The following is a 17,885-nucleotide window of genomic DNA, read 5'->3' as shown; positions in this document are numbered from 1 at the left end:
CGGAAAAGTGCAATCAAAACATAGCGCTGAACGATTTAATTTCCGGATAACCAAGATCAGGTCGATCAAGAGTGTACCCGATGCGTTAAACAGTTTGCGCTCGACCTGCTGATACATACTCCGTTTGAAGCGTGAAAATCGGACAAGCGGTTTACAAGATATTACGGTAATACCCCATTACACCCCCTCTACAATTTCCGAACGGCGCCCCGGGAGCGCTTGAAAATATTATCTTCCGTTGAGTACCGCTGGGAGTGGGTGGAGATACTCCTTCAGAGGCCGAAAAAATTTTCAGAGCGCTAGAACCGTTTTTGAAATATTTGAGATTTTCGTCCGAAAATTCGGATCTGGTTGGAGTACTAAATTTTCCAAAAACTTCGATATATATTTCGCATATATATCGATATATAATAATATAGCAAGTATACACCTGACCACCACGAGTCATATACTAACAAATCGGGATTTTCCGCTAGTGATCGGCAAATTCATTTGCTAAGCTAAGGGGAACGCGCACACAGACACGCATATAAATGCCGTTTAGTAGAGTAGGATTATCTATTTATTAATGTTACATTTAAAATTAAAAAAGTAAGCAACAAACCGACTACAAACGTAACAATCGTGGATTTATAAATTGAAAACATAATACGATATCCGTATAAAATTACACTTTATAAATATATTTACAAAGAAATGTATAACAAAAAATTCCTTTCTTTTAACGCAAAATTTAGACGCTGCAATACAATCCTCAAACCGGAACGCTTATATGCTGCAGAAACTATGACGACAATCGACTGATTGGAGATTGGAAAAATAATAATTAAAAAAGAAAGACGAATTTTAAGAAAGATTTTAGGACTTAAACGTTAAAGTATCAACTATTTTAAGATCAAAGACAAAAAAAATAAAAATAACAGAATATAAGAAAAACCCTGGAAAAGTAATCCGTGATTTAACGGTTACGCTGTCAAGTCATACAACACCTTGCACAGTTTTTTTTTTCAATTGAACGATTAAAAGCCTATTTTCATTTCATAATAAACGTTTATAAAAAAATGTTCCGAAAATTTTACAATTTTGGTTCTTCCCGAATCAATGGGGTTTTCATTTTTATTAATTATTAGCGTTTTCTTGTCGCGGCTTCCCACGCGATATTTTTTTAATAACTAATTACTTATTTATCGTACGAGCGCTTCATATTTGCGTTTCCCGTCGCGGTCAGGGAATATTTAAGAGGTTAGGGATCGCTTCTCTCGTCCTTCCCGTCTAACCACAGAGCTCTGGCCCTTGGAACCCGCTGTGTTCATTAAACTCGTGCCGGTGAGAATAATAACGATAACTAAAAATGAAAGACTGTTCGATTTATATAAAAATCAGTGCGTTGTAATTTCTTTAGAGCAACATTTTGTTCAGTACAGAACACGAAAGTCGGTGTTCTATGAATATGGGTTTCAAAACAGTCAGCCTCCATCTTAAAAATATCAGTTATATAACTGGTGGCTCGCACTTCGTACGGTAAAAATGTATTTTTCCCCGGTTCTTATCGTTACCCGACGAACACCGCCACGAGGTGACCGTAATTCGTTTTTTATTTTTCATTTAATTTTACTTTTAGTCGCTAGTTTATTTAGAGCATTTTTTGGGAGGCGGGTGATTTTTAAAAAGGTTTTTTGGAAATATTATTTTTTAGTCGTTAACAAATACGCGTAAGAAAAATAAGACCTTAATTCGACGAAATCTCGAGATACTGAGGGTGACTTTTCTCTACAGCCTCACCACCGCGGCCTTTTAAATTGAAAATTTAATGACGTCACTGTCCCACCCGTAGAAATAATCTACCAATTTGGTCAAAATCGGTCCAGTAGTTCTGGAAACATAAGGAGGTGATTTAAAAAGCGAATCGAACACCATACACCATACGAACATCCGGAAAATTTCCATCCGGTTTTTGAGTTTTTTGGGTTCCTCAGCGCGTCAAGATCCGGTGAAAACCGCATATGCCCAAATTGGACCGATTACAATACTTTCCCTTTTTTAGCTATAGCGCTAGATGGGAAAGTAAAATTTACTGTTGAGGAAGATAAATTTTTCAAATATTTTAAAATTACTTATTATACATTCAACTTAATGCTGACTAAAAAAAACCTGATCTAAAAACAAAAAAAAAAAAAATACTTACTGGATATTAGCGATAACACTAAAGGCAGCGGGTAGCCGCGTTTGTTTAAGGTAAGGGAGATTAATGTTTTTGAATATCACGGAGTTCGTTAGATGTTCAACGGCAAGAGGCGACGAAGTCAACGAGCGTTTACAGTTCTAAACATGACCTAACTTAACAGTGAAATGAAAACGGGGGAAAAAATAAAATAAGCGTGAAAACATTATATTTCAGTTCCATTAGATTTGTAATAATGAATACTATCAAAAAATACCTCAAATTTTGTTAGACAACGTTTTTTTTACATTTGATGAACCACAGGGATTCGGCATAAGTCATTTTATTCATTTTTTAATATACCTTTACGAATCGCGCCGCTAGATAGCAGTAGTTGGTAGTACTAGATACCGTACAAAAACTTCGTTATGTACTTGAATTAATAAAATTTAAAAGAAAATATACTACAGCTTGTTTTAATAGTAAATGCTGTTATGTGAATGAAAGTACTGAAGATAAAACAATTTTTTTAATTCTCATCACTTCTTAAAAAAACATAAAAGTATTAGTTTACAAGAGAGTATACTGGTTTTATGAAAACAGAAATAAATTCGACTAGTAAAGTCGAATTTAACAATAAAAATCAAGGGTTACACTTTCAACGTAATAAGTGCATCACGGGTTTTCGATTCGTAAAGGCCATTACACTACTTTTATTAAAAAGGGAAAAATATGGTATGAAGTGAAAAATATGGTATGACTATTAACAAAAAAATTGGCCGTAAAATTTAATTTGTTTGTTCTAAGGAATTCAATTTTAAAAATAAATCAAAAAAAGAAAATTAAAGAATAATCTAACAAAACGCTGTGATATCCAGTAAAATTACAATGAAATTGTAAACCGTGCGGTAAGAGTCACGCAGATATCATTTCTTTCGTTGAAAATGCAAACATTTCTGTAATATAAATAAAATTGTATTTAACAAAACGATACCGATACAAAAAAAAAATGTAAGACACTGCATTTCTATTATCAAAATCTGTTATTAATTTAGAATTTCCTTTAAAAAGAAATATTAAATATATGTAACAAAAAATAGATATACAATAATAGATAATAAACAATGTTTAATCGTTCCATACAATAAGAAAAAAATTAAAAAAATTGTTACAAAACTCTTACCGGTCCGATTTCATTTATATGTACTATACATATCACATTTACAAAAATAATACAATTCTTATGATTATTCGTTGTTTAATAAATGAAAGGTAAGGGTTTTGTAATAAATTTTTCTATTTTTTGCTTATTATATGGAACGCTTAAACATTGTTTATTATCTATTACTGTACGAGGTGCGACAATAAAGTAATGAGACTGATGTGAAAAAAATTTTGCTTACCGTTTTAGTCATGTTTAGTGTTGTCTCCTTCAAAGTAGTTCCCCTCTGATTGCACACACTTATTCCAGCGCTTCTGCCATTGATGGTAACATTTCTGGAACCTATCTTCTATAATATCCTCCAAGACCCTCATCACAGCTTTTTGGAGATCTTGTGTTGTTTGAAAATGGTGTCTCTTGACCGCCATTTTGACTCTTGGAAATAGAAAAAAGTCGCACGGAGCGATATCTGGTGAATAAGATGGCTGTGATAGTACTGAAATTTGTTTTGAGGTTAAAAATTGCTGTACTGACAGAGCAGTATGGGATGGCGCATTATAGTGATGCAGAATCCAATTCTCAACAATGCTGGCACGGACATGAAGAACTCGAAGTCTTCCTAAAATTTCTTTGTAGAAATATCGGTTAACTGTTTGTCCAGGAGGCACCCACTCTTTACGAACAATTCCCTTGGAATCGAAGAAGCACACAGGCATGCATTTCACTTTTGACTTTGACATCCGAGCTTTTTTTGGTCTGGATGATCCCTTTGAGCACCATTGCGAACTTTGGCGTTTTGTCTCTGGATCGTATTGAAAAACCGACCTTCATCACCTGTGATAACACGGCTCAACAAATCTGGATCGATTTCCGTTTGCTCTAACAGATCGGCTGCCACATTTTTCCGTGTTTCTTGCTGTTGTTTTGTGAGATTTTTGGGGACCATTTTTGCACAAATCTTTCTCATACCAAGATAATATTAGTTCAGTTAATATTAGAGGAACCGTTTCTCGATCGATGTTGAGTTGTTCTGCAATTACTTTCACGGATAATCTTCGATCAGATCGTAAGATTTCACGCACCCCGGTCAAGTCGACATCTGTCCGTGAGGTTGATGGTCGTCCACTGCGGTCTTCATCTTCAACATTCGTTCTGCCTTCACTAAAAATTTTACGCCACCAAAAAATTTGAGCCCATGACATAACCTCCTCTCCAAAAGCCTTCTGAAGGTTACCATTACCATAAGTTGTCGTCGCGTCAACTCACGGCTGAGCAGTTGCATCAATGTGCCGCTTGGACTAGAAGTAGCTTATAGACTAAGGTCAAAGATGGTGTGCCTACGCAAGCTGCAGGGTTGCCACATCTTGCAAAGAAAAATCAGTCTCATTACTTTATTGTCGCACCTCGTATATCTATTATCTATTACATAATTAAACATGTATTCTTTTTTAAACAAAATTCTAAATTAATAGCAGATTTTTATAACAGAAATGTAGTATCTCACCTTTTTTGATATCAGTATCGTTTTGTTAAAAAGGTTTTATTTATATTACAGAAATTTTTGTTTTTTGAGCGGAAGAAATGATATTTGCGAGACTCTTACCGTACGGTTTACAATTTCATTGTAATTTTATTGGATTCATAATTACAAAGTTGAAATTTTAAATTTGTTTGTGCGAGCACGAATCTTATACACATAATCGTAATTTAGGAACTGATATTTTTACTGAACCACCGTTTAAAATTATCTCCCTGTTTCCTCAATAATAAATGCATCAAATATTATTCTTATAGGTAATACTATTTAATATTATTTTCAATAAGCACAACAGAATAAATGAGGAATTTTATTCATAAAAATATAATACTACCTTAATTTTATCAAAAAAAACTGAATTTTTAGTGCAAATAAAATACTCAATTAACTTTAAATTTCCACTTCACAGGACGAGGTATTTTTTTATGTAAATTAAGACATGTACTCTTCAAATAACCTTTTAAAACAAAATTGCCCGAATCAGGATAGGTGTTTGAACTCGCCATAGGATCGTTATAAAACTGTTTGCTTACCGTTTGGTGCTTCAAACGTATCGTACCAATATTTATCGGAAAAAAAAATTTCTCTTTATAACTCACATCCATGTATTTTTCATTTCCTAAAACATAAATTACAGGACTTTTAATCATCTATTAATCGATCATATATATTTTGAATGTAGTAAATAGATATTATAAATAATAAATGTAAACGTTAATAATAAAAAAATTTAGAAAATATAATATTATTTAGAAACGTACACATTTTATGAAAAAAATTTATTAAAAACGCTAGCATAAATTTTTACCTCCTTGTACAAAGTAAAGAAAGAATTTTGATCGCGAAAAATTTCGGTTTTCCATTTCAATGGAAATATTCATTTTCACCATCCCTGAATCCATTTTGACTAGTTTCGGCGTAACGTCTGTACGTGCGTACGTATGTATATATCTCGCATAACTCAAAAACGATTAGCCAAAATATGTAAAAATTTGGATTTAGGACTGTTGTAACATCTAGTTGTGCACTTCCCCTTTTGATTGCAATCTATTGGACCAGAGTGTCCAAAAATGCCTAAAGTAAAAAAAAAAAAATTGGATTTTGGACTTTTTCTTAACTACAGTAATAAGCCGTCATTGAGAACTTTTCAACGATATATCATAAGTGGTACTTATTTTCGTCGGTTCGAGAGTTATAACCAAATGATTTCTAATTAATGAAATATTTGGTCTTACAAGGGGAAGGCACATCGGTTCGAATCCGACTTAATTTCGGACTTTTTTTTAAATTTAAATATATTGATTTATTAACCGTTACGAACCTTTGTTGTAAAAAAAAAATTATAATAAATAATAATTCAATAAAAAAAAAAAAAAAATGAAAAAATCAGAAGTTATTAAAAAATGTGAATATGTAATTTAATAGGCGTACTAGGAAGTCATGTGGTGTCCACATCAAATTTGGTGATACTTAATATTAATTGAAAATTACAATTTAGAATCGTATTATTTTTATTTATGCATTTGTTTCAGTCTACTTGATAATAAATATCTGTATAAAATTAAGTAGCCTTCTGCTGTTTTGTTTTTGTTTTCATTTTTTGATGGTTACATCATAATAATTTAAAAAACCTAGGATTAGATACTTATAACACTTACATTTATTTAAAGAGTAATAAACAGACTTTTATTCTATCCTAATATTTCAGGTAAGATTGCTGAATTAATAATTGTATAAATATTAGATGTTAATAAAAACTAATATTTAATGAATTGTGTAACTGTCCACTTTTATTAAAAAATTGGCAGATCGAACCTCACTTTCAAATGAAAGTTTAAATGAAGTACAGTCAATTTGTATTTTTATTTGAAAATCCTTACCTACCGATTGATGTTTTTTCCATATGTTAGGGGTGATAAGGGAAGGTTAACTCAAGATTTTTAACATCCCCCTCCCATAGATTTTTGAAAAACTCAAAAAGTTTTTGAAATGCGTTTTTCTCTGAATCTATGCATTTTAGAGAAAAGGTTTTCAAACAAAAAATGTAGAGGACATTCTCCTCTACAATTAATGTTTTTGAAGTTATGCCGCATAATTTGAAATTGAAATACTAGGTGGCGCTGAAGTTGCAAAAAACGTGTTTTTCACCGGAAAAAATTGTTTTTCGTCTGTATTGCATTTGGAAAAGTTGTAAATCTCAGCAAAAAAAAAACAGACAACTTTTATTCAAACAATTTTCTTGTACGACTTACCGTTTTGGAGCTGTATCTTGTGAAAGTGTGAAAATGTTGTGAATTGGGCACGTGTTCGAAACCGGTCTAGTCTTTTACTCCTTCGTTTACAACGTTTTTTACAACTTCAGCGCCACCTAGTATTTCAATTTCAAATTATGCGGCATAACCTCAAAGATATTAATTGTAGAGAAGAATGTCCTCTATATTTTTTGTTTGAAAACCCTTTCTCTAAAATGCATAGATTCAGAGAAAAACGCATTTCAAAAACTTTTTGAGTTTTTCAAAAATCTATGGGAGGGGGATGTTAAAAATCTGGAGTTAAGCTTCCCTAATCACCCCTAACGCATGGACAAAAGGTCAATCGGTAGGTAAGGATTTTCAAATACAGCCTATTTTGATGACAAACTGCCTGTACTACAAAAGTACTGCAAAAATATGTATATATAATTTAATAGGTGTTCAAGGAAGTCATGTAGTGTCCATATCAGATTTTTTTCTTCTAGCCTCTGGGACTACCGTTAGGTATTGCTTCAGAGTATGAAATGAAAATGGCAATTTTGGTAGCGTGTGAGAATGCCATGCCTGACCAGGAATCGAACCCGGGATCTCCGGATGAGAAGCCTACATGCTACCGATCGCGCCATCGAGGCTTTTCTTTTCCCTGTTTAGCCTCCGGGAATTACCGTTCAGATATTACTTAAGAGAATGAATGAGGATGATATGTATGTGTGTAAATGAAGTCTTGTACAGTATTAGTTCAACTATTCCTGTGATGTGTGGTTAATTGAAACCCAACCATCAAAGAACACCGGTATCCACGATCTAGTATTCAAATCTGATCTCGATCTAGTATAAAAGCCTTTACTAGGAATTGAACATTGGAACTCCCGACTTCCAAAAATAACTGATTTGGGAAGACGCGTTCACCAATACACCAACCCGGTGGGTGGAGCCACGGAGGCTGGCAGCATAGATTATTAAGAGAAAAATCGGAAAATATTGTCGGCAACTAATTTTATTTTCACTGTCTGGTCAGTGAGTTCCATTGTACGGAATTGGCACGGCTCAGTTTAAACATGCCACTTTCAAAACAAATTAACAATATATTTTGTTACTGGCATGGTGGAATTTCACGTATTATAAGAACTATACACTACAAAACCATTATATATAAACTAATATATATATAGTACAGACCATAATATTAAACTGGTACTTAAACAGTTGTGTGATACAAATATATGATTAAATCCTGGATCTGATTGATATGCACACTAACACACACACACACACACACACACACACACACACACACACACACACACACACACACACACACACACACACACACACACACACACACACACACACACACACACACACACACACACACACACACACACATATATATATATATATATATATATATATATATATATATATACATTTTTTTTCAATTACTGAACTGTATAAAATAAATTTCAATTGAAAGTTAAAAATTCTTTTATAAAACTAATTTTATTTTCGTGCATAAACACGTGCAGGAGCTTAAGCGTGCGTTCGCGTGCGAGGATTGTTTATACTACTTTCAAATGGATAAATAATTATTTATATGCATGTTCTACGAATGTTTAACGATCCTGTAAATTTAACGACGTGTATTGAATCGTTTCTAAACATATAGCGTACCGTATGTATAATGTAAATGTTTAATATTTATATCAGTTAACTCCTCCAAATGCTAAAAACTAAACGGTAACCGAAAGATGAATGGTAAATGGTAATCGTATAAGAATCTTGAAAGTTATTAATCGCTTGATGCTATAAAAAGCTTCTTTCAACCACTACAATTATATACGACTCGACTAAAAATCAATAACATTTTAAAAACTTTTGTTATACATTTCATTCCGTTAACATTTTTTATTACCAAGCTTTCTCCTTTCTTCACTTAAGCATTTGAAATATCTTATATTACATTTATAATTGAAAATTGTATGATTTACTTCAAATTATGTCAATAAATGATTTATTTTACCGTGTACAAGAACAATTTCTCCTCTCACTCTCTCTCTCTACATACATACATATATATATATATACATAGGTCAATTTTTTGGTTTGAAAAAACAAATTCTCGAGACACCATAGGGAAACAACTGAAAAGTTTTAAATGGAATGGCCTAGAACTGACCCTGAAGGGGAAGATACCGCCATGTGACGAGAGGTAAAGCCCTGATGGGCTTTACCGGAGGTCATCTTCTGAACCTACCGACCGAATAACATCTCTCAGTTAATAGCTTGGCCTCCGTCTGGATGCTACCGATGCAAATGCCTCGATCGGTATAGCACTAACAACGAAATAACAGAACAAACCTCGCAACGACTCTCTTGGCGACAAAAGAACGCCCAAGAGGTCCCTAACCACCCGGGTAACTCAAACTCCTGATCCTACTCTTCCTCCGTGACTCGCTGAAGAACCAAATATTTCATGAAATCCTCCACAACTGACCATTCGGCGCGGATTTTCCAGTCATCATTTAATCTAAAATAGACCTCATATCCCCGAGTTGCCACACCACCTCTAATCGTCTTTCATCACACCGATAAGAAACATATAAAAGATGAAAGGCATCATCTAACACTCCACATCACGGACAGACCCGAATCAGCTAGGCTGAAACGAGCCAACATATCCCTAAAAGCACCATAGCCCGAAAAAACTGAGTTATATACTTGTTAGGAGACACCCAAGAGGCGAAATGCAGCCTCTTCACATCAGGGAAAAGACCATGAGAGAAATACCCGTGAGCCGTCGCATCCCACCTAGTTGGCCACACTTGAAATCCATCCTTCTCAATCTCCCTAATTCTGGATTTTAACTGATCCTAATTCTTTGCGAAATAGCGTTGTTGACGTTCAAGCACAAGAACGTCAATAGGGTTTACTCCAGCAATCACCGGGACAGCCTGACTAGAAATTGTACGGTAAATCACCTGTCACCGTTAACAACAAAAGGCGCAAGGCCTTCAACAAAATGCCCCTATGAAGTTTTAAATTTTAGCCTATCCGTCCAAACAGGTGCGGCATGTAACATAATTGCCTCGCACACACCCTTATAAAGAATATTCAAAATCAGACCCCAATCCGGATTAACCATACGTCGAATATTAAAAAAGGTACTACTGGCTTTCTTTGGACATACTGTAAATGCTCCTTAAGACGAAAATTTTTGTCAAGGAGCACCTCGAGGTACTTCTGAAGCTGAACATATCGAATTCGACAGCATCATCTTGGTTTTGTCCGGGCTGAATGCGATCTTATGTTGACGGTCCCACAGCTCAAGCATCATGCTTGTCCGAGATGTGCGGAGTTCAACTTCATTCCGCGAACATTCTTTCATCAGCAGCAGCCTGTCATCGGCGTAAACGACAACGCGACAGCCGTCGGCCAGCCTCAGCCGCATAATAGCAAATAGCCCGTAAATCAAACTCCACAACCCACAATAAGGGACACAGCACACTGCCTTGAGGACACGACCCTTAGACAGTGTTTTCTCCACTTCGTGGCCACCATCACAAAGTAAAACGTCTCGTAGCCCAAAGTCGCTATGTATTACTTGCATTTCATTTTTGGTACACCAACGTCTCTGTAATTGAAATAAAGCGGAAGGCTACCACAGATTGTTAAATTCCCCGGAGATGTCAAGGAAAATCCCCACGACATACCCAGAACTACTATTTCGCAATGCTTCAAACTCGTAAAATAGCATCTTCCGTCCCCTTGCCAGTACTAAAGTCATACTGATCCTCCATTAATAACCGTTACGATGTCAACCTGTCATTAATACGCAGATATAGTATCTTCTTGAAGATCTTACCAATAACCGACAATAATGTAGGAGGCCGATATGAGGAACTAACAGTGGGATCCTTGCCGACACCCTTAAACAACCATTTAACATTCCCTTTTTCCAAGAAATTATAAAACAGCCCGCAAAAACATTTTGTTAAATACTTTAGTGAACATTCCCACACTGACGTTTAGTGAATGAACAAGGAACTCCACCGTTATTCCATCAAAGCGAGGAGCCTTACTTCTGCCAAAGCTACAGATTATCTCACGCACCTCCGCCTCAGTAACTTCTAAAGACAAAACTCCACGCGATGAGAAGCAATATCGTCGTATCGAACATGACGATGATAAGCATTTTCTATAGCTAAATCATCGTCCGGCAAAATATCATCTAACAAAGTACGTAGGATCTCAATTTTGTCCGAATTACTCCTTGCCTGGTCGAGAGAGGGGACAGAAGAATGACCTTCTTTCGTTTAAGCCCCAGCACTCAATAAAAAACAACCCACGGGTCCTTCTTACCTTGTTTCTGAACAAAGGAACGCCAAGAATCACGTTTGGCCTGCCTTACCTTGTCTCGCATAATAACAACATCTGAGCTCCCTATACCTCGAAGCCAAATCTGCTCGCCGGCCGGGTTTACTCAGTTTGAGAGGACCTCCGTAAAGGGAGAACAGATGACTTCAGCTCAGTAAATTTTCGCGTCTACTAAGATGCCACCCTCTCCCGACCCGAACTGCGGGGAATAGAACGCTCAGCGGCATCGATGAAAGCCGCTGATAACCGATCTGCCAGGTCCTCAAGATCAAGACCATCCAGACCTCGTCCCAGAGACGGAGCCTGGCCGAAAGAACTGTGACAAACCTTTGCCAACCGGCTTTCCTGTGCAGAAAACGCCCTGCTGAACTGGGAAATTAAACCTATAACCATCACTTAGGCCACCAGTCATCTCGAAAACAATAATTCGACGGTCGCTAGAGCAATCATCGACGATCTTCTAAACACAGACACATGCGGGAATGAATCATCAAACCGTGACTTAATATTGATGCCGGAAATTCACTTCTACTGTCTACCATACAGCTTATGTTGGCAGCTCACCAGAAACATTAAAAACCTCTAAGTCACATTGGACGACAAATCTTTCCACCGCTTCACCATTGTCATCGGTATATTGCCGCATAAGTGATTTAACATTAAACATCAGTACCAATAACAATAGAACTATACTCTGAAAACTGGAGAATTTTCTTCCAGACCTCAAGATGACTCTCAGTAGGGTCCCGATACTGGAAATAAGAACTTACAACACATAGATGTAAGTTCTGAACATCAACCCTAAAAAACACATTATTTCTGCAGCACGTCCGCTAATAATATCTAAAAATTAGGGTTCTGTCAGAACCCTAATAATATCGTTTCCATCCCTCAAAACCCGGCAGGTTAATAGATGCAATAAATAATTCATAATGCGGAAGCGACTAATAGAAATTGGTTGAGCACATATTTATGTACATTCTTAACGGGATGCAACAAATTAAGGGTTTTCTTTATTAGAATTATTTAAAAATTCATTGCCTGATTAATATTTATTGGTTTTTGTAAAAGAAAATTTTTTAATTGTATTTTAAACTAATCGGTTAGAGAATTTTTTTTAAAAAACAATTGTGTAATTAACTGAAAATGGCAACTGAAGTTTAATAAGGCCCTTTATGGAAAGCTGAAGTATTATATTGAGTTACATAAAAACAATTGTGTTGTTTCGTTTTATAGAGATGGATGCTTAATTTTTTTTTAAATAAGTGACTTTCTAGCTAAGATTGTACGTTTATAAATATAAACGACAGAATAAGTTAATATTTTTAATTTCTAAATATCGGTTTAAACGAACTGGCGCCAAATAATTTTGTTTGCGAGAATAGATAAAATATTACACTTCAGACGGCGATTTACGTAATCGCAATAAATATTATTTAGTAATGACGATAAGCTTAGTATTTTATTAAAGCGAAACAAAAAGTTTCCACAGTCAATTAATTAATTTTTTTTCAAAACTGCAGTAGGGAAAAACAGTTAATAATGATATACAGACATATAATTCAGAACGTATGACGTAGGTTGTATTTTGAAGCCTAGATTTTCCCGGATATCAGAGAGAATGAAGAAATCCACTGAACCGGGCGAATGACGGATAAACATAATTAAATATGATTTTTTTTGTTTCTAAACCATCAGTTCTGTTTAATCCTATCGATTCAAATTTTCTTACGGTTCATGCTCTATTATCTATCTACTTAAGGTATTCTGATCGTAAATATTATTCTATCCGATGTGACGAAAAAATGATACTGAAATTCGAGTTTTAAAAATACTGTGTATCGTCCGAAATTAATTTAAAACTCTACGTACAAAAAAAACTTAGAAATTCAAATTCGATTTGAAATTCTCTACAAAATCTTTTAAAGAATTCATGTGCTTATTTATATTGCATGAAAAATAGGACCGACAACAGATGACAGACAGATGAGATAGATTAGAAATCCGAAAGGGTTTTCTTGTAAATAAAAAATTCTAAAAGAAATTTGATTTCAAAAAAATTAGTTCCCCGATAAGGATAATGATTGATTAATTTTCACGTTTATTGAAGGTGTACTTTTCGGAAAACCGAAAAAAAATTTATATAATGATTTTGAAATTCGACTTTAGTTTTTCCAGTCAATTTATTAAAAATGTTTGATATATAATCCCGTATATAAATTCATTGTGTTTACTGTAATAATAAATTTAGCTTAATATTAATTTTATTTTTTTAGTTTTATTTAATTTTCTCTGACATGCATTTTTATCTTCACATGCAAACTTATAAAGAACTAATTAAAATAAGGAATTTTTACATGAGAATCTAGAAAGATTCTCTTCTTAATGAAAATCGATATATATATATATAATGCAACAGTTACGACAAATAGGAACCCCGCGGTTGACATTCCTGGAAGAGCCGAAGTTAGGAGGTCCAGTATTGCAGTCCGGCAAGAAAGCTGGGATGCGGCTTCGAACGACAGATGGATTGGTTTATCGGTTTGCTTGGCGTTTCTCCCGCCACCACCCTTCGGTCGCTCTAAAGCATAAGACCAAATATCTGTGTCACAAACGGCTACTGAGATTCGAAACGGTTTAACTACCAGCGTCCTAACTAGCTCCTAGAGCTAACCTAAACGTGTAAGGGGAATAAGCGTGGAACCGTACACAACTCGCTTGCGTGTCCCACCGCCCACTTGTCATATATCACTAAAACGGGTAGGCGCACCCCGTCAACTACTAAAACATACATGACAATCAACAATTCAATTTATTTCGTCAAAGACAGCAATTCGCTGCCACGCCTAGGCCGCTGAATGCCGGAAAGTACCTGTCCACCATTAAAGCGCTTGGAGCCTTAATCTGGCTGGTAGCCAGCCACATCTCTCGGCTAGCTTCTTACAGTAGCGCGGTAGAAGTCTTTTCCCTTAGGAAAACTACTGACATCAGGTGTTCGTTCGATTGGAACTTCCCGCAGACGCACAGCTCATCGGCTGCCAGATGTAACCGATTGGTTTAAATTTACACAGTTGGAGAGCACTCGGGCTCCCGTCGCCCTTAAAAACGAAGGAAGCATACCGTTCCCCCAGTTCCTGTATAAATCTATACAAGGACCTTCCCTTAGTCGTGGCGTGCCATTCTTGCTGCCGTGCTTCCATCGCGAGGCTATAAAGCCTCCTCCGCAGGCGGGAGACGGGCAACCGTTCGAAAATTAAAACCGGTGCGTTGAGATCACCGTTCCGCTCCGGTACATGCCCGGCTCAAAACCGTATCCCAAATACATCGGCCTCCCTGCCTCTTCGCATTTCCACATGGCCGCTCGAACTTTCACCGCTAAATCGATTGGAAGAGCCTTTCTCAACACAGCGGTAGCCTCGTAGGAGGTTCTTTTAAAAAACGGCAGATGGATGTATAGAATCATCTCGGAATTGGAACCGCGGCTTAGCGGAACCCACGGTGAGGTTGATAACTACTTCGCTCGGTTTCCGACAGGGCACGGCGAAATTAGAGCGTATTTGTATAAGTATCGACTTCACAGTTTCCCGTGCTGTCCCTGGTGTCCAGGCGAAGAAGAGGATGCGTTCCACGTACTTTTCTTCTGTCCTAGATTTCGGGACGAACGGTCCATTCTCAGGAATTAGCTAGGAGATCGTTTACTCACACCGGAAAACGTCGGCAGGAAAGTGTCGCTTGCCGACACTTTTGAGTCGCAAGCTAATTGGAGTTTTGTCGCTCAATAAATGAATTTCGTAATGGACCGTCTGGAATCGACTGAAAAGAGAAGGAAGCGCGAGCTTCGGTAGCGAGCTGGGACAGCCTGTATGTTGAAAGGTATGGGGCCCCTGGTGGGTCATCCATGGCTGATGAGGTTTGAACTACTCCGAGAAGAAATATTTACTGACTCCGGTAATGTCGGTTTGGAGTTGGAGGTAAGTGTACGGTTGAGAAGATGAATAGTTACATGGGTTCTACTTGTGTGATTCTATAATTACAAAAAAATCCCGATGGTGGTAAGTGTGTATGTGAGATGTGCGTGTGTGTGGTTCTAAGCATGTGGATGAGAAGATAGGTGCTACTTGCGTGGAGCTTTAAGAAAAAATCCCGATGGTGATATGTGAAGCTGCATTTGTGTTGCAGCCTCACATATGGGTTTTACGGGTAGGAATCTCCATACGTCCGGCAATAATGGCCTCTGGATGATTTGTGCAAGATTCCCCCCTCCTACTACGTATACAGAAGACCAATTATGCTTCCGCGTAAAAAAAAAAAAAAACAAAAAAAAAAAAAAAAAAAAAAAAATGGTTACGATAAAAAGGGATACATTAATTTATTTTTCACTATCTCTCTCTGGTTTTATTATAGTTGTGATACATTAAAGACACTTTGAGATATAATTATAAAAGTCACATATGATTTCTCTGAAAGTAATGATGTTAATTACGAATAAAAGACACTGCTTAAATGAGCAGTGAGAAGGGGTAACTTTAAGCTCTTAGCATGTTAATATTTAACAGTATAATCTATTCGTTAAAGAAAACAACGGAATCATAAATTTCATAAATGAGCTAGCCTGGCATGAAGGACCTTTTGTTTCTACAAATATATATGCTAATTTTGAGAAAAATTAGTGCTTACGTCAGATTTCCTACAATAGATTACGTTATTTAACATACGTAACAAGTTAACATGTAAAAGTAAAACAAGTCAAAAAAAACAATGATATATTTGTGATCGAAATTGAAACAATAATTTATTTAGTAGCTTTGTCATTTCTTCTGTACTATCAGTTTACGGAATGTTTCTAAAATTTGTCTAATATTTCTCTTTTACATTTTCTGCACGCAAGTGTCACCAATCCTCTCATCTACACACACACACACACACACACACACACACCTCGCATACACGGATACCACCATCAGGATTTTTTTTTATCATTATATCCTCACACAAGTAGAACACATGCAATAATTCATCTTCTCATTCATAAAAACACCAAAATTAAGCTACATATAACCGGGTATAGGATTATCTCCCCTTATGCCTACGTACACATTTTTCTCAGTTTATATATGTTTATTTATGGAAAAAAATTGTATTCAGTGTAGAGATTGATTATTTAATACTCACGAAATGAGAGCAAACATTCAATTTTAACAATTCACGTAAAAAAATCTCACAGCGTTCAAAAGTTAAAATTGATCGCATTTGAAAAATTTAACATATAGATAGGAAAAAAAATATTTTTTTGACCTTGGCATATTAATTTTTATTTAATTATTTTCATTTAGTGAGTTTTAGTCCTTTAATTAATCGGTCGGTTAAATTTATTTAACCATTAAGCGGATTACAGGATTGACGATACGATTCCATAATAAAAAAGAATCGTTAGTAATCTTTAATACAATTAAATCTAAAATCAATAATTACGATTAAATAAATAATTTCATAATTATGATATTTTACATTTATTTACAATATTTTTTTTTTTTTTTATATAGTTCTTTTTCCTAAATTTGTGTAGCAGTATTTAAAACGAAATATATGTTTTCTGCAAAACAGAACATAATTTTATAACTTTATAAAACAATTATTTTAAAGTAGCCGAGAAGAGATTTTTTTTAAAAATAATACTATACTTTGCACGATAATTTAACACAGTCTTATCATATAATATTTAATAAAAATAGTCGCATTTATTAATAGGAAAGATTTTATTAAATATTATTGCAGGTTACATATAAAACTTTCCTTAAGTTTAGATGTTTTGCCGGTCGCTCGTGTAGACCGTGTGGCCTAATGGACAAGGCGTCGGACTTCGGATCCGAAGATTGCAGGTTCGAGTCCTGTCACGGTCGTTAAATTTTTTTATGAATAATAATTTAAAAAAATATTTTTTATCGTCTATATAAACTAATTATAAATAGTTTATATTTTTAATCGTTCAATTATTTATACAAAAATTGTGTATGTATTTTTTTTCTTTAATTATTATTTAATGTAAAAACAATTAATGTTTTTTTTCATAATATTAAATTTAAAAAATTAATTTTTTATCTTATATTTTTTTCTGTAAGTAAAAATGATAATTTTCCTTAAAATTAAAAAATAATAAGCTTAACGTTTAAAATAAAACGTTCAAGAAAGAACCAATATAATTATGTTTTCTTTGCATTTATTTTCATATTTTAAGATAAATTATTGACTTCCTAAAAAGGAAAATTTAAATTAGATATTCTTAATATAAGCGATAATGAATTTCTTAAAATGAAAATTAAATTTAGTTCTGCTCAATAAATTCCATTCCAGTGATACAGCAATCCCTACACACAAACTAATAAAAATTATTTTTAATAA

At 34.9% G+C, this 17,885-nt stretch overlaps 1 protein-coding gene and 1 non-coding gene across 3 annotated transcripts in view; one reads left to right on the top strand and one right to left on the bottom strand.

Moving 5' to 3' along the window:
- Window positions 1-17,885, bottom strand: part of LOC142326441 (uncharacterized) — a 373,983-nt gene that overhangs the window by 330,485 nt on the left and 25,613 nt on the right. The window contains exon 2 of one of the 2 annotated variants that reach the window (XM_075368959.1): window positions 5,460-5,479. The exons of the other annotated variant lie outside the window; for it this stretch is intronic. Coding sequence (XP_075225074.1) covers window positions 5,460-5,465 — 6 coding nt within the window. The 5' untranslated portion in view covers window positions 5,466-5,479. The remainder of the gene's footprint in view (window positions 1-5,459; window positions 5,480-17,885) is intronic. 2 annotated transcript variants of the gene reach the window in all.
- Window positions 17,314-17,386, top strand: TRNAR-UCG (transfer RNA arginine (anticodon UCG)). The gene has a single exon. It is a non-coding gene; the product is annotated as a tRNA-Arg (tRNA).

Source organism: Lycorma delicatula, chromosome 6, assembly GCF_047948215.1.
Source record: "Lycorma delicatula isolate Av1 chromosome 6, ASM4794821v1, whole genome shotgun sequence".
Taxonomy (NCBI): Eukaryota; Metazoa; Arthropoda; class Insecta; order Hemiptera; family Fulgoridae; genus Lycorma; species Lycorma delicatula.
The sequence above is the reverse complement of the archived record's forward strand: the minus strand, read 5'-3'. Positions and strand labels throughout refer to the sequence as shown.